This window comes from Mesoplodon bidens (genome assembly GCF_964165515.1).
Source record: "Mesoplodon bidens genome assembly, chromosome: 20".
In the NCBI taxonomy this organism is placed as follows: domain Eukaryota; kingdom Metazoa; phylum Chordata; class Mammalia; order Artiodactyla; family Ziphiidae; genus Mesoplodon; species Mesoplodon bidens.
In genome coordinates, this window is record NC_138181.1 from 35,504,387 (window position 1) to 35,527,542 (window position 23,156).

The window sequence follows — 23,156 nt, forward strand, 5'->3', positions numbered from 1 at the left end:
ATAAATTCAATCATATACGCGTACTTGAAACTTTTGCTTCTCTCCCACACACACTTTGTTATTGATGTCACGAATCACATCATGTTATATTATGAACCCATTAACATATTTTATATTTTTCTTATACTTTTGTCTTTTAACTTCTATGCGAGAACTTAAAGTGATTTATGCGCCACTATTACAGTATTAACAGTATTCTGTATTTGTATATATCTTTACCTTTACCAGTGAGCGTTATACTTTCACAGACTTTTGTGTTGCTATTTAAAATCCTTTCGTTTCAACTTGAAGGACTCCCTTTGGCATTTCTTGTAAGGCAAGTCTAGTGGTGATAAATTCCCTCCGCTTATTTTTATCCGGGAAATTCTTCATTTCACCTTCATATTTGAAGGACAGTTTTGGCAGATATAGTATTTATTCTTGGTTGACAATTTCTTTCAGCAAATTGAATAGATCATCCTACTCCCTTTGCCCCTCAAAGTTTCTGCCAAAAAATCCGTTGAGAGTTTTATGGAGTTTCTCTTGTAGGGGACAAGTTCTCTTGCTGCTTTCAAAATTCTTTCACATTTGACAATTTGATTATCATATGCCTTGGTGTGGATTTGTTTCCATTTGTATGAGTTAGAGTCTACAGAGGTTCTTAAATCTAGATGTTCATTTCCTTACCCAGATTTGGGAAGTTTTCTGTTGTTATTACTTTAAGTAAGTTTTTTGCCCTTTCTCTCTTCTTCTGTGAGACTCCCATAATGTATACATTGGTCCACCTGACGGTGTCTCAAAGTCCGTTTGGCTTGCTTCACTCTTTTCCATTCTTTTTTCTTTTTGTTCCTCTGACTGGATAATTTCAAATGACCTGTCTTTGAACTTGCTGATTTTTTCTTCTGCTTTATCAACCTGATTTTGAACCTCTTTAGTGAATTTTTCAGTTCATTTATTCAATCTCCCAATTTTTAAAAATTCTTAAAAATCGTTATGACAATTTTTAAAATTCTTTGTCGGGTAATTCATACAGCTCGATTTCCTTACAATTGGGTTCTGGAGGTTAATTTTGTTCCTTTGTTCTGGTCGTGTTTCCCTGTTTCTTCATGTGTCTTATAACTTAGTGTTGGGGTCCATGCATTTGAAAAAGCAGCTACCTCTGCCAGTCTTTAAGGAACTGGCTTTGTACAGAAGAAGACCCTCACTAATCAATCTGCCTAGACATCATGCGGGCCTCTAAAAACTTTCAGGGGGAATGTGACTTCTAAAGGCCTGTGAGTGCAATTTTCTCAACTAGAGAGGCTTACTGGTATCTTTTACAGGATCTCATAATCTTGCTTCTTTTGTGCCTACAGCACTACAAGTTCTGGTTCTACACTAGCAAGCTGCCCTGATCTCTCTTGTTCTCAGTGGCCAACCAGCATCCAAAGTATGCCAGGTCCCCATCAGTGCCCTGAGTTAGACACCTGCTCTGTCAGCGCTCTGAGCGAGGCAAAACAGAAACCAGTTCCTTGGGCAGTCCTCAGAAAAGCCAGAACGTTGGATGAATGCTCCACTCTTCTCTTTCCCCCCAAAGGAGAAGTCACAATCCAGGGCATTCTCACCTGGCCCTGGTTTGGGGTTAGGGACTGATGCAGGTAGAGTGAAATTGGCCGTCTTACCCAATTCAACATGACTGTTCTTGGCTTTGTGTTTGTCTGGGGTACTGCAACTTCTTAATAAAAGGAATAAGGTATTTTGGTCTGTATATCACTGATAACTTGGTGTTTCACTGTGGGAACAAGCACTGGGACTTCCCATCACCACCTTGCTGACGCTACTCCTTCCAAATTCATGTTTAATTCAATTAAAGTTCATGTGTACATCATCTGGTTATTTATACTGGAAGTATAACTGCAAATTATTGATGACAATTGCACAGCAAGCACAAACCCTTTGCTTTTATCTTTCTGAAATTTAGCTCAAACACTGTGTAAGAATACCTGGTAGTAAGTACTGGCGTAAAGAGGTGTAGCTGTTGATTAATTTCCTATGGTCTCTCTAAGAGATTACCACAAACTTGGTGGCTTGACACACATTTATTCCCTTACAGTTCTGGAGGTCAGAAGTTTGAAATCACTTTCACTGGGCTGAAATCGAGGCGTAGACAGAGCCTCGCTTCTTCCAGAGACTCTAGGGCAGAGCGTCCTTATACTTTCCAGCTTCTAGAGCCACAGCTGCATCCCTTGCCTAGTGAAGCCAGTAAATAGTGCCTTGTTTCTGTAGTTACAATGCCTTCTTCTCTGGACAAATATTTCTCTACTGCCTTCTTATAAGGATTACTTGTGTTTGGATTTAGGGCTCAGCTGGATAATCCAGGAGGATCACCGCATTTCAAGATTCTTAATCACAACTTCAAAATCTCTTGCATATAAAGGAAATCTCAGATTCCAGGGACTAGGTTCTGGATATCTTTGGGGGTCATTATTTCAGCCTGCCACAAGCTATACTTTCTTGAAGCTGAATGTTAATTTCTTGACATTCAAAAACTCTTACATAAAGTTTTTCTTCCAACAATCTGAGGATGGACATTTTCTAATGTTACATTCCAAAATGGATTTCAAAATGAAATCATCAAAATATTTAAATTATAATATACTTGTCATTATCTTATTGGCTTGAATCCCTCTGTTTTATCACAAAAAGTACTCTTTCTTGTAAACATGCAATATATGAATTTAACAAAGAATTTCAAATATGATATTGGGAAAATTAAACTCTTATTCTCTGTAAAGATGAGCTTCCTGTCAAGGATACGTCAACAAAATGCAGTAATAAAAACCCTCTGGTAATGAAGTCACTGATTATGTGTCCACTGTAGGATCATATAGCAGAGAATCGTAAGAAGTCTTACCTTCACTGTACTACTTTTGCTTCGCAAAGTAATAATCCATATTATCTTACTTCTAAAGGAAAAAATGAAAGCACTTAACCTCCTTTCTAAATGCAAACTTTCAAATTTGACAATGTTTCTGTAAACCACTGTTTTACTGATATGAAAAGCAATCTATATTCATTGTAGAAAAAAATGAAAATAAAACTGGAAACACAGACTATTCACTGTTTATTCTCCCAATGTTTTTATATGAATGACATGATACTATTACACAGTTTTATCAAGATATTTTTTAAAGATAATGGCACAGTCTATTATTTGAAGATTTGACATGTTTTACCACTTCTCTACTTTTGTCCAGTGGTAGGAATGATAATGCCACTCCCAAAGATGTCTGCCTGTAACCTCCAGAACCTATGAATATGCTATCTTGTTGAATGGGACTTGGCAAATGTGATTAAATTAATGATTCTGATATTCAGAGATTATCCTGTGTTATATACTCACAGGGTCCTAATAATTAGTGAAAGAGAGGTGTAGCAAAGTCAGGGTCAGATTCAGAGAGAAGTCTGAAGATGCTCCACTGCTGGCTTTGAAGAAGGAAGGGGCCCATGAGCCAAGGAATGCAGGTGGCTCCTGGAAGCTGCACCAAGTAAAAATATGGATTCTCCCCTAGAGCCTCCAGATGGAGTGCAGTCCTGCCAACACCTTGATCTGACCCCATTTCAATAAGCCCAGTAAGACCCATTTCAGACCTCTGACCTCCAGAACTGTAAAAAATTAATAAATGTGTTTTTCTCATGCACTAAGTTTGTTGTAATTTGTTACAGCAGTAATAGGAAGCTACGCAACACTATTACAAACATCATTTAAGATAAATCTTTGGGCGGTGTAGGTTGTTTCCCTGGCATAAATTCCTAGAAATTTTTAAGGCATGTATTGTGAAAATGGTGTCCAGAAAGTTTGTGCCAAAATAAAGAAGCACTGATAATCACTAAGAGGGCTTATTCTCCGTTTTCCAATACTGAGTGTTACCATTCAATTTTTCTAATAAATTAATAGTTAAAAAGCAATGATATTATCATTTTAATTAATTTTCTTGGTTTAGTAGTGTGGATGAACATATGTTTACAAGCTATTAATCATCTGTATTCTTTTTTTTTTTTTGCAGTATGTGGGCCTCTCACTGTTGTGGCCTCTCCCGTTGCGGAGCACAGGCTCCGGACGCACAGGCCCAGCGGCCATGGCTCACGGGCCCAGCCGCTCCGCGGCATGTGGGATCCTCCCAGACCGGGGCACGAACCCGTCTCCCCTGCATCGGCAGGCGGACTCTCAACCACTGCACCACCAGGGAAGCCCTGTATTCTTTAAGAAATATGTTTTTATATTTTGCCAATTTTTTACTAGAATATGTATCTTTTGTTGAATTTATTCTGTTTATTAAAATTAGGAAATCTTGTTATATAAGTGGTAAATATATTGCTCAGTTTTTGCACACCTTTTAATTTTTTATAATACTTTAATGAGTAAAAAATTTAATTTATATTATGTCAAATCTCTATATTTTTTCCCTTGTGATTTCTTATATTGCTTATATACTTCTTGCCCCATAATAAGTAAAATCTTAAATCTGTATTTTCTTCTAGCTTTCACAAATTAGCTTACTCTTAAATTTTAACTTTAAATCCACCTGAAAAAATTTTGGTAAAAACTAGAGTAGGAACATACTTTTATATGTACTTCGAGATTTACACGCACACGAAGATAGCTGAGAGCAAAACCAACGTGTCTATGATATTTTAACTGAGCTTACTGCCTGCTTTTGTTTCAGGCAAACAGGGAAGAGTTTTTATGTGTGCATTAACTATCAAAGAATTCACTATCTAGTAAACTCAGTTTTAGATGCATTGACCTCGGATCACAGTCATAAAACTTTGAAAACAAAATAAATTTACGCTGAAAATCAAGCCTCCCCAGATCCTGGATTCTCACTATATTTTGTCGAAACCAAAATCCAATCCCTGTCTCATAAATTATAGGTTTTTTTGGTGTGTGAATAAGGCTGTCCCTTGCTCTGTCCTCAGGAGAGTTATTCAAGAAGCCAAGTCACTTAGAAAAATTCATGGTTTGGATTGTTTGATATCTAATTTTCTGAACAGTTTCCGTATTTCATTGTTCCATATGAATCTGCTTTGTGGAAGTAAAATACCTATCCTATACCTTGGTCACTCATCAAGCGAAATCTAGGGACACAATAATGTCACCCTGGCAAGGGGGTCTCAGAGGAGAAAGTGAACCACAAATCAGAAAGCAGATCTCCTCATCACATTGCACAAAGCAGCAGAGCATTGAGCCGTGTGCAGAGTTAGGGGGCCCATGGCTATACCAAGCTAACAGAGGTGTAGTTGAGTGTAGGAATATCCCCTAATGGGCGCAGCAGGTTAAGTTACACACTCACTGTCACCACAATTTGGAGCCAACAATGACCACGGACTTGAGGGACTACACTAACAGATTAGGGGATAAAAAGCACTGGGAAACCAAGGAGATGAAGAGGGACTGAGTGATACTTAAAAACACACCAGCAGGTCACAAAATATTTGCGAAATTCACTCTTTTCTCTCTCTTTGGAGATCCCTATATCTCAAATGGAATACGACAAAATGCTTTAGTGGGTGACATCAGCTGAAGATGCTACACTTCAGTTCACCTGCTCTGGGGCAGGGCTCTTGGTATTAGAATTCTATGTCTAAAATATAGATCACAGGAGAACAGAGATTATTTGCAAACGTATTTATGAGAAGTAAGTTTTACATGCTGGAAAGATGATGAATGAAATGGAGCAGGCATATTCCAGTGTGTTTGCCCTTCCTATGTCCTCCTGTAGACGTGGACATTGACCACGTGGAGACAGGTGTGTGTATATATTTATGAGGAGAGATGCAGTGGAGAGACAGAGAGAGAAGCTGAGACAAAGAAGGGAGTCCTGAGGACCTTGGGTGGAAGACGGGGGCTTAGGCAATTCGTTTTATCTCTTCGTTCACAAACCCAGAGAACAGGTTTCTTTTCCTTTATAAGTATATGAGGTAGGAGTGCTTAATTTGGCTGAATCAAGCCTGAGAACTACGGAGGCAAGACACAGACCCTGTAAATTACTAAAGTTGGCCAACAAGTCTTTTCTTCAGAATCATTCTCTTACACATTCTTCTCCAAACTTAGCTTATTTTCAAGGAAGCTGTATTGCCTGCAATCGCGTCTCTCACTCACTTCTGTGTCCCAAGTCCTGATTTTACTTCCCCTTTGCCCCTCACCGTATGGAGTCCGCTAACAGCCCTGTAAGGCAGCCCCCATAGAGCAAACGCTACGTTCCTCTCAACTGCTACGTGACTGGAAGGTACCGCTTGGTACTCATCAGACCCGGTAGTTATCTGTACACACCTTCCCTCTGTGTTTTCACGAACCGTTTGCCGACAGGGAGTCTTAATTCATTTGGTAGCTCCACGGGGTCTAGGATAAGGAATTTTAGTTATTTGAAATATGAAAAGAGAGATAATTTGAGCACTTGCTTTCATTCCAGTGAAAATGGTATGCTTCCCAGGCCAAAGATGCATTACTGATTTCACATTTAACTCCCAATATAAGAGACCAAAGGTAAAAGTTCCAAATTAAGTATATGATCTCTGATTTCTCTGCTGAACTCCCACATGTACTACCCTTCAGAGCTGTAGTCGAGGTCTGTGATCTATTAAGGCTGGTTGTCTTAATGTTAAATAAACATCCTGACAATTGGTTTCTGATCGATTTATACAATCATCCCAGGCCAGTTATTAGGCGTATGATTTCTTATAAACTTCTATAACTAAAGGTAGCAATTTGGATGTAGCCTAAATATAGAGAATCTGTAGATCTTAAGGACATCTGTGGTAGCTTAAAATAATGCACAGTGAAAACATATTTTGTCCAGTGTAGGCTGAGATAAAACTGAAAAGAAAATGCCAGTATTATCACATTAAAATATATCCATGCAATCATTGTCTTCAGGCTCTTTGCAAACTAACCTGCAATAATCCAAAGCATTTTCAGACAGTTTAATTACATTCCAAATGATGACTATCATTCATAAACCTTCAAGGATCAATTCATGCTACCTACCTGATTCAATGCAAATTGGTAAACTGGCTACTATGGGTTTAAAAAAATTTCATTTAATGAATAACGCTAAATATTTGGAACTGATTTGTAAAATAAAGTTACATTGGGAAATATAAGTGATATAATTCCTTCATCTCTTTTTTTTTCATGATTTTTCAAATTTGCTATTAATTCTTCATTTCCATTTATCAGTGACATTGATGAAATAAACTGATGCTTCCAAGTTAGGGACTATGTTTAAATAATTTAACTTCTTATCTGAGTGACTAATCAACGCCCACCTCCTCTTAATCACTGTGTGTGTGTGTGATACACTTGGTTTGTTATATTTCTTATTTTACAATCAATATCGCTCAAATTTTAAGTGCCAACATACTTTAGATAAACATAAATTTTTCAACTTTCTTTCCCCTAAAAATTTTGCTATCTCTATGTCCATGGGGACGTGCCCTCCAGCCCCCAAGGAGGGAATTCTTGCTCTATTACTTGATAGAAACGTGCATCTCTTTTCACTTCTCATTTTCATTTTTCATGGAACTCAGCAACATTAATGAATAAAATAACAAATACAGTTTATGAGCAATACTGTGTTCAAGACAATCTGACTGCAGCTGATGGATTATTTAAAAAATTTAGAAATATGATGTATCTTCTGATACTGGAGTTGGAGAAAAGCTATCTTCCATCTAGAATGGTGTCCAGGGTGACCAAGGGTTGTCTTAGATTAGGGTCTTAGCTTATAGTTTACCCTGTCAGAAGGAATTGCTCCGGGTGAATAAGAAGTGTGATTAACCCTTTTCATGGAAGTGGTAAGAGCAAAAAGCACCGTCATCCTAACCAGCCATACAACCACTCCGGTTTGTAACTCTAGAAGCATCTTATGCCAGAAAGAAGTATGTATAAATTAAGAAGTGTTGAATTTATTGAGAATAACAAAATAAAGCAACATGAAAAACATTATAATCACATAGTATCCAGAAGCATGAATAGATTTAAGAAGTTGTACGGGCAATACACAATACAATAGAAAGTTTACTATCAGCTGAGATTATAAAATAAAGTGAGTAAATAATTTATTTTCTTTTTGTGGGCAAGAAATCACTGAATAAATGACCCAAATTGGGAATTTATTTGGAAAAAAAATTCCTCTGTAATTCAATCTTAAAATTTTGCTCTCTGGAAACAGGGACTGAAACTTGAACACTAAACTCTCTTCTACTTCCAGACTATGTTTGAGTTATGTTTTTTAAAAAATATTAACATCACCATAGTTTAGTGATCCCAGGAGTTTACATTTATGGGTAAAATGTACATTTTAAGCATAACTGGTGCTTGTAAAAAGGTGCTCAATATTTCTTATGTTTATCATTTTACAGAAGTCAATAAGACCCTTTCAAAATGTTCACTTAGGTAGTCACATCATTTCTAGGAGGCAGGAAATAATGATGATATCACACCCATGGTTGAGTTAAAATTTTCTAAAAGTTGGGAGTAGCCACAGAGTTTGGGTGATTTTCCTAGAATCAGCAGCAGAGTATACACTTATACCTGGCTCTGATTCTATATTCTGTTCTATTCTGCTAGAACAGCCTCTGCTCAAATTAGAAGAGCGAGAGAAATGCGAGTATTCCACTTAATGGTAAGTGAATGTTGGATAAAACTTTACAGGCAAATTAAAACACAAATTAAGTCCAGATTAAGTTGGCCTCTGCTCTTCTGCTGTGTACCTTCCTGTTTTCATGGTAAGGGTCAGTGTCCTTTTGACTCACATATATACCCTAAGAGTACTTTTTCTTCTATATAACACTGCCTCACTTAACTCTAGATCTCTATTTATTCAACACACAGCAATGTGCACATACATTCTCAAAATAACAAGCGATACCAGAATGACCTACATGGTAAAGACGTCCAGCGTATCTCCCGCAGTTCTGGCCATCTCAAAGTAGGTTTGCAGGATGTTAACAGTTCCAGAAAGAGCTTCATGACCACAGCCGCAGAATAGGGCAACTCCAGCGTAGAGCAGGATGGTGGCAATCAGAGAGGCATAAGGAATGCCTCCCAGGCATTTAATACAGCACTCAAAGCACCCTGCAAAAGTCCAACAGAAAAAAAGTTAGAAATTCATATTTTTATTAATCTAATTGAACTTTTTTCCAAGCTTAAGCATTATGGAAAACATATTTGCATTTATAGATGACATCAGGTCAACCATGTAAATCAAGTCCTAGAGTGTCCTGGAAGGTATAAAAATCAAGTTTCTTAATGATAACCCCATGCTCCACAGACAGGAGAATGATTGCTTCTGCTGAGGGATTCCTCTTCTACCCCCAAGCCAGAGAAGTCCTTCCTTCCCAACTCAGTAAGATACTGTCAGAGTAGAAAAGAGAGACCTGGAAAGGGTTAGACTCTTGACTCCACCACTGTGTGTTTTGGGGCAAGTTTACTCTTCTGAATTCATCATTTGTAAAAAGGTGACAGTAAAGCTTTCCCTCAAATGTTCTTGTGAGCATTAAATGAGTTAATACAGAAAACAGTGCATGACTGGATAAAGAAGATGTGGTACATATATACAGTGGAATATTACTCAGCCGTAAAAAATAATGTCATTTGCAGTGATGTGGATGGACCTAGACATCGTCATACTGAGAGAAGGAAGTCAGACAGAGAAAGACAAATATCATATGATATTGCTTATTTGTGGAATCTTAAAAAATGGTACAAATGAACCTATTTACAAAGAAATAGAGTCACAGATGTAGAAAACAAACTTATGGTTACCAAGGGGGAAAGGGTGGTGGGAGGGATAAACTGGGAGACTGGGACTGACATATACACTTTACTATATATAAAATAGATAACGAATAAGAACCTGCTGTATAGCACAGGGAACTCTACTCAATACTCTGTAGTGACCTATATGGGAATAGAATCTAAAAAAGACTGGATATATGTATATGTATAACTGACTCATTTTGTTGTACACCCAAAACTAACACAACATTGTAAATCAACTTGACTCCAATAAAAATTAATAAAAAAAAATAGTGCATGACTCAGAGTCACTACTCAGTAAATGTTACATCTACCATCATTGGATGTAATTTTAACTATTATTAATATTAAGTATTACTGTGTTGTAATATGGTTTCCAAAAATTGACCACAGTAATTACTTTTGCTTTTTGAAGTTTCATCATTTTAGTCCTTCATTTTCAAAAGATGGCTTTAAACTAGTCTGAAACATCAGATAACCTTGATTGTTAATATTCAAAATAAGGATGAGAATTTTCTAGTCAGTCAGCTGTTAGGTATCTTCTTCTAAGGGATTAACTAGAAATGTCTGAGTATATATGTTTTGCAATAAGAAATACTGATGAGGTCTTCCGTGGTGGCGCAGTGGTTGAGAGTCCGCCTGCCGATGCAGGGGACACGGGTTCATGCCCCGGTCCGGGAAGATCCCACATGCCATGGAGCGGCTGGGCCCGTGAGCCATGGCCACTGAGCCTGCACATCCGGAGCCTGTGCTCCGCAACGGGAGAGGCCACAATAGGGAGAGGCCCGCGTACCGCAAAAAAAAAAAAAAAGAAGAAAAGAAGAAATACTGATGAGATACTATTTGCCAGACACTGGTGAGAAAGGCAAGTTTAGATTAGAGGGCTGACAACTAAGAGGAACGCCTGTGTGATCTGTTTTACCTCTGTCCTTCACTGCTTCCCCACACATATCCTATTCCAAAGATTTCCTCCTACTTCTCTCCTTTTGCAAATTTTTGATCAAATTTTCTTTTATAATGCTGAAACTTCTCAAGCTCTCTCTCCATGTAATTGACTTTTTCTTTCTTCAGAAACAAATAACAAATGATACTGGAAAATGGATTGTTAGGTATGGTACTTAATTAAGTCATGTAAAGATCTGTGTGTGTGTGTTTCCCTGAAAAAAATATGGCTATTATTTATTTATTTTTTGCAGGTTCTTATTAGTTATCTATTTTATACATATTAGTGTCTACATGTCAATCCCAATCGCCCAGTTCATCCCACCACCAACGCCCCCCCCAACCACTTTCCCCCCTCTGTGTCCATACTTTTGTTCTCTACATCTGTGTCTCCATTTCTGCCTTGCAAACCGGTTCGTCTGTACCATTTTTCTAGATTCCACATATAAGCGTTAATATATGATATTTGTTTTTCTCTTTCTGACTTACTTCACTCTGTATGACAGTCTCTAGTGTGTTTTATCGATAATGCATATATGTTTATAGCAATATCTGAAACACGCAGTGACTGCAAAGTTCCTGTGTGAAGTAACTTTACATTCAGACGGTGGGCTAGTCTGCTATTTTAATATTGAACTGACTTTCTTAAGACAATCATGGATCATCTCGTCTGTCCCAGGAGAGGTTAAAAAGAAGTCTGAACACCTCCCCACTTCCATAGCTCTTGCTTGCATAGGAAGAATCATTTCCTGAACTTTCTGCCCCCGACACACATAACACACTCAACACACACACAATGTGGGGAAGTAGAAAAGGTTAGAACAGCTTGACACTTCACGTGATAGGAAGAAATCTCCCTGGCAGATGGGAGAGACCAGTGTGTGTAGTATCTGAATGTCACTGAACACAGTTTCGAGTGGAGATTAACAGGGTAGCAGAAAAATCTTTGAACTAGTCTCTGTCTCTCCATGTTGTAAAATTTCCATCTTACTGATCATTTAAAAATAAAGAGAAAAACTAAAATTGGTAGCAACCCAAAGAAGAGTTACTCCTAACTTTGGCAAGTGCCCCAAACAGCCCCATGATCCCAAATCCCAGTCCTTTGTGATTTCCTCCCTATTTTTCAAGAATCGAAGAGTGAGGATTTTCTACTGCAGACGCTGAGGTGTCAAAACCAGATGAAAGTATCCAACAAAACCCTTAAGAGTAGGAGTCAAACATACAAGGGAAGAGTTCAAACACCAGATTCGTAGATAGGAATTACCTTTGCTGATCCTACACTTAAAGCTTTTAACAGACTAAAGATAAAATCAGAATGAGAATGGCTCAGGAGCAAATGAAGTGGTAAGCCCACTGATGGTCATCAAACTGCCATCGAGGACTTCTGACTAATTTTGTTACCAATTCAGAGTCACTTGCTGCTTATTCCATGTTTTCTCTACTGTGGTTTAGCTGGACCAATACTAGCCTCCACGCAAGCAAGCTTAGTTACTTAGACTATATATGCGCGGGGGGAGGGGACACTATATATTCGTGTTGTATTCTATAGCATTAAGTATAGCTTTAACTGAATACCACTTTTTAGATTTAGAAAAACATGAGATAAATTTCAATACTGAGAAAACCCAAATTGACAAGCCTGAGTTAATAGGCATTTCTAAATGAGTTTAAGATCTCCAAATTATGATGACCTTTTTTATAAAAATAAATTTATTTATTTTATTTATTTTTGGCTGTGTTGGGTCTTCGTTGCTGCGCGTGGGCTTTCTATAGTTGCGGCGAGCGGGGGATGCTCTTTGTTCCGGTGCGTGGGCTTCTCATTGCGGTGGCTTCTCTTGTTGTGGAGCACGGGCTCTAGGCGCGTGGGCTTCAGTAGTTGTGGCTCGAGGGCTCAGTAGTTGTGGCTCACGGGCTCTAGAGTGCAGGCTCAGTAGTTGTGGCACACAGGCTTAGCTGCTCCGCGGCATGTGGGATCTTCCCAGACCAGGGCTCGAACCCATGTCCCCTGCATTGGCAGGCGGATTCTTAACCACTGCACCACCAGGGAAGCCCCAAGATCTCCAAATAAAATAGAAACGTTTCTTTTACTTTCTATTTAAATGCTGTCCCTTAAATCCCTCAGGATTATATTTACCCCTACGGATAAGTACAAATTCCTCTAAAGCTCCATTACTGCCGGGTCAGGCTAGAATCTTTCCATTTCAGTCCTGATCCTCTGCAAAACTTTTACTCAAAGTAAGAAACTTCAAGCATCTCATCAGGCACATTTTGCACCACAATGGGCTGGATCCTAACTGCCCTCACTCTTCCGTGGTCCCCGAGTTGCCGTTGGATTTTAAAGAAGGCTCTCAGAACTCCCATCTGGGGAAGCAGCGCACCATTTCACAGTACTCCCTCCAGCTGCCAGGATCCCACGTAGCTGCTGGCAGGGGAGCTTCTTTCCTCCCACAGTGAGGAACAGCCTTGGCAGAGCTGCAGAGTTACCATAGCAACCGAGCTCCGGGGTCCAGGATATGCTCCCAGCAATCATCTTCTAAGGCTGAGGTCTGTGCTGCCACCCATCACCATGTTTTTACTGCACCTCGAATGAGAAACCACTCTATTAAATGAATCTCAGTGAAAGCACAGTGAGTGGAATGCTGGCACTGGAGAAAATACCTTTCTTGAGAAAACTCTCTATTAAAAACAACATAATTACTTTGCACAGGAAACATTTTCAATATTAGATATGATGACTGATTCTCAAATAGAGCTGGCGGTTGAAATACTGAACCCAGAATTTACATGCTATAGACATACCTGTATACACAAAGAAGCATTTCTCATATCCAGTTCCTGTTTGTATTTTCTTATAGTGAATTAACACTATGCTTTTACTTTCACATAAAAAAAAGAAATTACGAGACTTTCTTTTCAACACACTCTGCAACGTGTCTGAAAATTTCAAAGAAAATAAAAGCTCTTGAGATAGTCTACATTTTTAAAAATTGAGATATGTGCTTAATTTGCTTTCATTTAAACGTTGTGAGATAAACACAAGCTTTGTTCACTCCACAAAGTGCACCAAAATAAATAAAGGAAAAAGACCTTAAATAACAAGAAAGAGAGCATGAGAGACAGAGAATTGAGAAGAGAGGCCAACATAATGGCAGATCCTGGAAGAGAGATTGACAAGAGACTGACAAGGTATTCACTGATAAATTTTTCCCAACATCCTTTACCAATGAGTTGATTCTTTCTCTTCCAACCTACCATATCACCTTTGTCATTATCAAGTATGCACAGAGGTCTGAGTCTGTTTGTGGGCTCTCTATTCTGTTCCATTGGTCTATTGTCTACTGGTCTATCCCCAGGACTTGGAATCTGTCTTGGTTTGTGGTGGAGAAAATTCCCCAAACTTGCTCATCTTCTTATGTGTATCATGCTTTTCATGGATGGCTCTATTGCATTAACATATACATTTTAGAAACAGTTTGTCTGATTCCACAATTTACTTTATTGGGGTTCTGATTGGTATTTTTATACTGATTTTGCATCTAGAAATTTTGCAAAATTCTTTTTTTGATCCTCTGAATTATTTTGATTTTGGGAATTAGTTTAAGTTTGTGTTGATAATCATCCCATCTGTGAAAATTTTGAGCTTTGTCTCTTTCTGTTCATTATTTATACCTTTTTACTGATCTTTCTCTTCACTTCACTCTGTTCCTTTACCACTATGTGTGATGTTCACTATTGGTTTCTTGGTTATAGAAGGTCTCTTCAATTTTGAATTCCATAACAGGCTTTTCCCCATCTGTTGAAATAATTTTATGTTTTTTTCTTTTTACCTGCCATTTCAATGTTTTTTTCAATTTTCAACTAAATGTATTCCTGAGAAAATTCCAACTGAGTCATACTGTATTTTTTAATACATTGCTGAATTTGTCATGCTAACATTTTGTTCAATGCTTTTCTATGTATCGATTCTTTCCACAAATAGTTATCAGGGCCTCACCAGGTGCCAGGCACTTCACTAATTGCTGGAACTGTGGAATTAAGTAAAATTAAAAAAATGGCTGCTCTCGTTCTAGAGGTGGGAAACAGACAATAAACAAGATGCAGAAGTAATACATGTGAGACTGTGAAAAGTGCAAAGAAAAGCAAAACATGAAAGAGGGGTAGGGAATATCGGAATAATTCAGGGAAGGAATAACTGAGATGACATTTTTATTTTATTTTATTTTTTTATGTGGTACGCGGGCCTCTCACTGTTGCGGCCTCTCCCGTTGCGGAGCACAGGCTCCGGACGCGCAGTCTCAGCGGCCATGGCTCACGGGCCCAGCCGTTCTGCGGCATGTGGGATCTTCCCGGACCGGGGCACGAACCCATGTCCCCTGCATCGGCAGGCAGACTCTCAACCACTGCGCCAGAAGGGAAGCCCCTGAGATGACATTTTTTAAAAGATGGGAAGGAGGTAAAGGTGCCAGGCAGGAGACTCTCTGGGAGCAGAGGGTTTCCAACAGAGGAAAAGTGCATGTGAATGTCCTGAGGCAGGTGTGTGTGTAGCTTATTTGAGGAAAATCTAAGCAGTCAGGGGTGGTAAAATAGATTGAAGCTGAAACAAAAGAACATGAGATGAGATGATGAGATGAAAAATGCAATGGGTGAGGACAGGGATGTTAATGAATGTGACTGACATCTAATTTTTGCTTTCTTGCTTTGGAATCAAGTTTATACTAAGCCTGGTAAGGTGAGCTCCTTTTTCTACACCCTGGGGTTGTTCCCATCAGGTTTAGCTGCATAAGAAATATTTGGTAGAACCAGCGGGTAAAACCATCCAGGCCACTTGTGTACTTTACGGGAAGAAGTTTACTGATCTAATTAGTTACAGAACTAACCAAATTTTCTATTTCTTCTTAAGTCTGTTTGCTAATAAGTTCAGTGTTGCAGGCATTTGTAAACTTATTATAAGATTTAAAACTTACGAAGTTTTATGTAACTTTTATAGTATTTTTAACTTATTCATCACCTGCATACATTTCCTTTTGTTTTCCCTGATGATTTCAATTCCCTCTCTTCTTTCTTTCTTTCCTTCCTTCCATCCTCTCTGACCCCACCTCTCTTTCCTCCTCTTTCTCTCTTTTCTTTCTCTATTCTTAAAGTGCATCAGTCAGAAGAGCATGGGTTTTGTTCTCTGTTTGCTACCCAAAAAAATCAGTGACTTAAAACGCCACATTTTATTTTTCAATCAGATGATAAAATTTCCATCCAAGGTTAGTAGTGGGGTTCTCTGGCCATTCAGAAACTCAGGCTGATGAAGGGGATGTTACTTTGAGCATTGCCAGTCGTCACATCAGAATTAAAAACATCAGGAAAGTCTCACTCTGGCAAATATCCGGGGCTGCAATGATAGTGCTATTTCTGCTCGCAGTCCAATGCCTAGAAAGTCATATGCCTCCCCTCAATCACACAGAACAAAAAGTGCAATTCTACCATGTTTGCACAGGACAGGGGTCCATACTTAGGCAATAGCCTAAATGGCTATTGTAATAAGTAATGCCAATGGGTTTTCAATATTATTATTTTCAAATAACTCATTTTGCATAATTACTTTGTGCTTCCTTAATTTCTGTTCTTTTTTTTTTTAAGTTACTCTTTTACTTATTTATTGGCTGCGTTGGGTCTTCATTGGTGCTCGCGGGTTTTCTCTGGTTGTGGCGAACGGGGGCTGCTCTTCCTTGTGGTGCGCGGGCTTCTCATTGTGGTGGCTTTTCTTGTTGCGGAGCATGGGGTCTAGGCGTGTGGGCTTCAGAAGTTGTGGCACGTGGGTTCAGTAGTTGTGGCTCATGGGCTCTAGAGCTCAGGCTCAGAAGCTGTGGCGCACGGCCTAGTTGCTCCACGGCATGTGGGATCTTCCCAGACCAGGGCTCGAACCCGTGTCCCCTGCATTGGCAGGCAGATTCTTAACCACTGTGCCACCAAGGAAGTCCTTTAATTTCTGTTCTTAAATTACCTCTTTTGTTTTCACTTTCTATGGGTGTATTTTGCTGTACATTTCATCATGTCTTGAGATGGATGCTGAGCTATTAATCTTTAGTCTTTCTTCTTTTCTAATACAAACATGTAAAGAGATAAGGTTCCCTTCTAAGTTTGCTTGAGTGAGTTCCACAAGTTCTAATGTGTAAACTTTTCATTGTTGTTCAGTTATAAGAATTTTCTAAAGCCTGTTGTGATTTGTTTCTGAAACATAATTTATTTATATATTTGTTTTCTTTGATTTTTTTTTTTTTTAGTTTCCAAATACATGAGGCTTTTTTTCTATTTTTTGGCGTGTTTTGTGTTTGTATCTTAATTGCATGGTTGTTATGTAGAGAAAATGGTTTACGAGGCTGCAGTCTTTTGGAATTTATGATGATTTCCTTTAGGTCAAAATTTAGACTTGAGTTTCTCAGTCTCTAAAGGTAGCAGACATTAAGGTCACAAACTCACAGGAAACCTGGCCTGTGAGCTGTCTCAGATTCTGAGGCAACATTTTCCCACCTCAACCCACCCAAGGTAAAGGACAGGTAACTTTTTTCTGTCCTACACAGAAATTTTGTCACCATTGCTATTCTGTTTATTTTTTTGTTTCATCTCATGTTGTTTTCATGGTTTAGCCTCCTGCAAAAGACTTTTAGAGTCCTGGATGTTGTATTGTATATATCTCAAGTTGATTCCCTGTCTAGGAACTCTGGCTGTTTCCTAATCCCTGCTTCCAGGACATCACATGTAAAGCCAAGAAGACCAGAACATCAAAGTGACCACAGAGCCTGACGTTAGCTCAAAGCTACCTTGCTTATCCCTTTGAACTCCTCTTTTACTTTATTTTTGGCTTCTGAGGACTCTGCTTACTCTCTTGCAAGTGTACCAATGTATACTTACATAAGTAAATATACTTTAGTTATATCTACATTTTAAATATGTATATTTTAAATACACACATATTAATTCCACAATTTAAATTGCTTTACAAAAGCAAAGTTTTCTATGTTTTTTAGTTGACCATACTGCTGCGAGTTCACTCTTTATTACAAAGGGACAACAAAAGATCACTAGGTATTTGAGGAACACCTCCAACTTGAAAGAAGAAACAAAAATAAATAAACACAAAGGGAGCTCAGAGAAATGAGAGGCAAAGCACACACACACGCACACACACACACACACATTCCTATATTCCCCTAGGATATAATTAAACACACTGTATTCTTGAAATAAGAGTGGATGCTAAAAATAGGTAACTGCAAAAAAATTAAAAGCTCTTATTAAGTAATAATATGATAGCAGAAGTTTAAGATTTAATGGATGGGCTAAAAGACAAAGAAAAGGAAATCTATGTCAAAGAACAAAAAGATGGAGATGGAAATTGGACAGAAACGATGAGCAACTTAGAAGATCAGATGCAGTCCAATTTCGACCTTCAAAGAGAATGAGGTCCATCAAGAAAACCAGAGAAAATGAAGACTAGCCAGTCAATCATCAAATACTATGAAACAGTAGATGAACTCTAGAACTGAAGATCGCGCATCTCCAGATGGACGGGACTTTTCTTCATGGGCTGGTTTCCTGGTACACACACACACACACACACACACACACACACCCACACACACCCACACACACCACCACCACCACCACCACCACCACCCCCACTGCTTCCCCTACAGCCACGTGATACCACGAAGAAGAGAGGCCTGGGACTGGATGTGTGGCTCTTCCCGTTACAGCAAGTGGGGTCATGGAAACAAGTGTCTTAGACAAAGCCATCGTCAGACGAGGGAAATGGGAAGTTATCCACTAAAGGGAAAGCAGATGACTTTTCAGAGGACTGTTTCTGAAGACTTGTAACAATGCCATTTGGCCTTAGGATCCTTAAGTGTCTGTGGAAATCTTAGTGGCATGAAGCCAACCTCACTTTCTCTTATCCTATTATATAAGGAAACAAGTCCCGTGCATGGAAACAGTGTAGCCGCCATTAAGTCAAGACTTGACTGTACTAGGTTTATCTCACATGCTCATTCCTTTGTTCCACGTCTTGCTGGCAACACGGGCACCAAATCACTATATCAATATACAGTGAATGTTTTTGAGCACCTAGTAGTTCTACATCCTGGGTCTACAGGAGTGACAAAAAATATGATCTCTACCTACTAGTAGTGAGAAACAAACAAGCCTACATACTAGTGGGAAATAAAATTAGAAATTTCTTGCACCTTTTCACAAAGTTTTCCAAGAATATTCTACCTGAATATTTAGTATCGTTGTGATGTCGTGCGTGTTCAGTCAGAACAGCCAGAATCACCATATTCATCAACAAACCAGAAAGAGTGGCAGTGGCCTTGGAGTTCAAAGTTATTCAGCGAATAGTAGAAAAATGCCTTTGGTGGGAAGTGTAGCATACTAGAAAGATGGGCAATAAGGTAAGAGTTCAGAATTGTGCTTGTGAAGAATTTTTTATACTGTAAAGTTTATAGCAAACAGAATTTCTAACACTAACCCTCTGATTAATGACATCATCATCTAAACTTTTTTTTTTTTTTTTTTTTTGCGGTACACGGGCCTCTCACTGCTGTGGCCTCTCCCGCTGTGGAGCACAGGCTCCGGACGCGCAGGCTCAGCGGCCATGGCTCACAGGCCCAGCTGCTCCGCGGCATGTGGGATCTTCCCGGACTGGGGCACGAACCCATGTCCCCTGCAATCGGCAGGCGGACTCTCAACCACTGTGCCACCAGGGAAGCCCCATGATCTAAACTTTTAAAGCTTCCTAGAATATAGCTCAAATAATCCCCCAATATTATTGAAATGCTATTAACATTTATTTAAATATAGTCCTGGCCTAAACAAAATACAGAGTTAAATATTTGAATAATTCAGGACCAAGTGGGATTATCAAGAATACAAATGCACATAACAGGTTTTAATGTTAAATGTTTTAGTCACTGCTACAATACTATGCTTAAACAAATCAGTTCCTAATTTTAGAAGGAACATCTTGGTGAAGGGAAAGAACATGCAGAGTTTGGAGATATTCTTTAGACCCTCCTAAGTTTGTGGCTGGGTACCAAAATCACCAGGGATTTTCTCAAAAACAGAGATCCTAGGATCCCCTCCATTGAAAACTTTGCTGTTTTTACCAAGTACTTCAGCTGATTCTGATGTACAGTTGTAACAGCATACAGAAACCACGCAGTATTATATAAAATCATATTAAATATCTAACCTACTCTAAAACAAGTTGATAAACCAGATATACATGTAATACAGGGATTAAGAAGGATTTACTCTAGGAATTTTGTACAAATTATTAAACAAAGTATGCAGTTTATAACTAAACGACATCAATAAGAATTTTTTTTGAACGGTTCCAATGCATCAGAAACAGTACCAAGACTTTTAATGTACTGATGGGTGTCATCTCCACAGTAACCCTACGAAGGGGGTATAATTCGATATGGGTAATTTCTCAAATGATTATTGAGGGCTGGTATTGAAAAGTATGTGAAAGCCTGTGTATAGTGAATTTTGCAGAAGAATGATGATATTTTCCTTTTAAAAATGTTTTTATTATGGATATTTTTATAATATTATTATTTACAACTCAGAGTTTAAAAAAAAATATCACTAATTACAGAACAATCTGTACTGGTCAACATGACTTAGCAAGAATGTTTTGATTAATTAAACTCATTTCCCTAAGGCAGAAAAGTTAATTGTTTCAGTAATGATTAGAACCATACTCTTCCGACTGTGATAAATAAGCCCTTAGGATGAGGGAACAGTCAGGTGGAGAAAGGTTTCTGAGGTGCACTCAGAGCAATCCCTGGAAGGTAAAAAAGTGGAGCCCCCAAACTGGTCTGAGTTCCAGACACCTGTGAGGTTTTTGCAGAACACATCTTCCTTGTTCAGATGATGTTCCAAGATCCAGTTAAAACCCTCACCTTCCCCTGTAAGGAATGAGCCAGTCAACATAAATATCAGCATGGCTGTGTCCTCACAACATTCAGGCCTATGTTCAAACAAATGCCGTTTGTTTGTTCTGGGGTTTATCCATTGCTGCCTAATGAGCCATCCCAAAGATGTGTTAGCTTAAGACGAAAATATACAACAATTTCTCATAGTTGCACGGGTTTATTGGACCCCGATGGACAGTTTTCACTTGGGATCATTTAAGCTCTTGCAGCCAAAAGATGAATGGGGTCAGGAATCATCTACTTCTTTGATTGAGCTGGTTCCTCCACCTGCATGTGTCGTGAAGCACCCCAGCTAGCACGCCTGCAACAGCTGAGGACTTCCTAGGAATGTCTCATTTCCAGTGGCCTCTCCCAGAGGCTACTTAAGCTGTCTCACAGCAAGGTGAAGCATAATGGATGGCTTCTATCAAAGCAGGAGCTCCCAGACAGAGAAAGCAAAAATGTCCAGTCTTCTTAAAGGCTGAGCTCAGAAATGGGCCAGGTTGTACTCTCAGCGTAGTTACAGGCAGCACAGATTCTCCAGTGTAGGGAAACTGACTCCAAGCCAGGATGGGAGGAGTGGTAAAGAATTTGCAGCCATCTTCAATCTGCCACAAGGTCATCCAGTTTAAAACTGAACCTTCTACCCTAAGGATCACGTTGTTTTTGTCCAGGACATTCGTTGACATATGACACACTTTTTATCTAATTTGTTGACTTTGTTTATTGAACCTCTTCGCCAAAATGAAAAAGCCGTGAAGTCAAAAATTTCTGGGTTTTGTTCATTTTGTATGTCTACTTCCTACAACAGAATCACACATGGTAGATGCTCAATTCACATGTGTTGCATAAATGAATTAATTGGAACATCTGTCCCAAAAACCAATTAAGACAGGTGAGAAAGAGGTCATTAGCTCCAAACCTTCCACCATGTCTACCCTGCAGACAAATGTCAGAATCATGAAAATTTCCTACTTTGTGACCAAGAAGAGAAACTTGGGGAATACAAATTGGTTACAACATTATTTTTCCTTTTTCTTTTTGTCCCATATCTTAAAAAAAAAGCTTATTTTTCTTTTGAAATAATTGGTAAAGAGTTATTTATGCGGGTTTGCAGGGGAGATAATTAACAAGCCTTCCTATAATGTATTATCATAATTTTGTAGAAGAAAAAACTGGGATTAGGATACTCAACATATAGTATCATATGGGTAAGTACCTGACAGTGCTTGGATTTGTACTAAATACATTTGTCTGTAAAATATATTTGCTTTAATAACACACCATACTGAGGATTATCAATATGACTCTCCACCAAACAATAAAAACACATACTTCTAGATCAAGAACAACAAAGTCAAATCAAAACTACAATGAGATATCATCTCACACTGGTCAGAAGGGCCATCATCAAAAAGTCTACAAACAATAAATGCTGGACAGGATGTGGAGAAAAGGGAACACTCTTGCACTGTTGGTGGGAATGTAAATTGATACAGCCTCTATGGAGAACAGTATGGAGGTTCCTTAAAAAACTACAAATAGAACTACCATACAACCCAGCAATCCCACTACTGGGCATATACCCTGAGAAAACCAGAATTCAAAAAGAGTCATGTACCAAAATGTTCACTGCAGCTCTATTTACAATAGCCAGGACATGGAAGCAACCTAAGTGTCCATCAACAGATGAATGGATAAAGAAGATGTGGCACATATATACAATGGAATATTACTCAGCCATAAAAAGAAACGAAATTGAGTTATTTGTGGTGAGGTGGATGGACCTAGAGTCTGTCATACAGAGTGAAGTCAGTCAGAAAGAGAAAAAGAAATACCGTATGCTAACACATATATATGGAATCTAAGGGAAAAAAAAAAGGCCATGAAGAACCTAGGGGCAAGACAGGAATAAAGACGCAGACCTACTAGAGAATGGACTTGAGGACACAGGGAGGGGGAAGGGTAAGCTGGGACAAAGTGAGAGAGTGGCATGGACATATATACACTACCAAATGTAAAACAGATAGCTAGTGGGAAGCAGCCACATAGCACAGGGAGATCGGCTCGGTGTTTTGTGACCACCTAGAGAGGTGGGATAGGGAGGGTGGGAGGGAGATGCAAGAGGTAGGAGATATGGGGATATATGTATATGTATAGCTGATTCACTTTGTTATAAAGCAGAAGCTGACACACCATTGTAAAGCAATTATACTCCAATAAAGATGTTAAAAAAAAAAGAACAACAAAGAAAGAGTCCACAGAGGATTCTGAGCACTTACATTTTAAACAGATCAAAATTAAATTCCAAACAGAAGAAGCTGATGATATTGACAATAAAGGTACAAATCACCAGCCTCCTAAGCAAACTAATTCAGGAAAAGAGAATAGTGTTTTTCTTAAAGTAATTTAAGATATTTACTTGTGCTCAGGAAAATTTTACATGATTTTGAAAATATCTGTTA

General features: G+C 38.7%; 1 protein-coding gene across 1 annotated transcript in view; it reads right to left on the bottom strand.

Annotated features, from left to right (window-relative positions):
• GPM6A (glycoprotein M6A) overlaps positions 1-23,156 on the bottom strand; it is a 253,193-nt gene that overhangs the window by 23,756 nt on the left and 206,281 nt on the right. Inside the window, exon 2 of the mRNA XM_081221199.1 lies at positions 8,905-9,097. Coding sequence (XP_081077325.1) covers positions 8,905-9,097 — 193 coding nt within the window. The remainder of the gene's footprint in view (positions 1-8,904; positions 9,098-23,156) is intronic.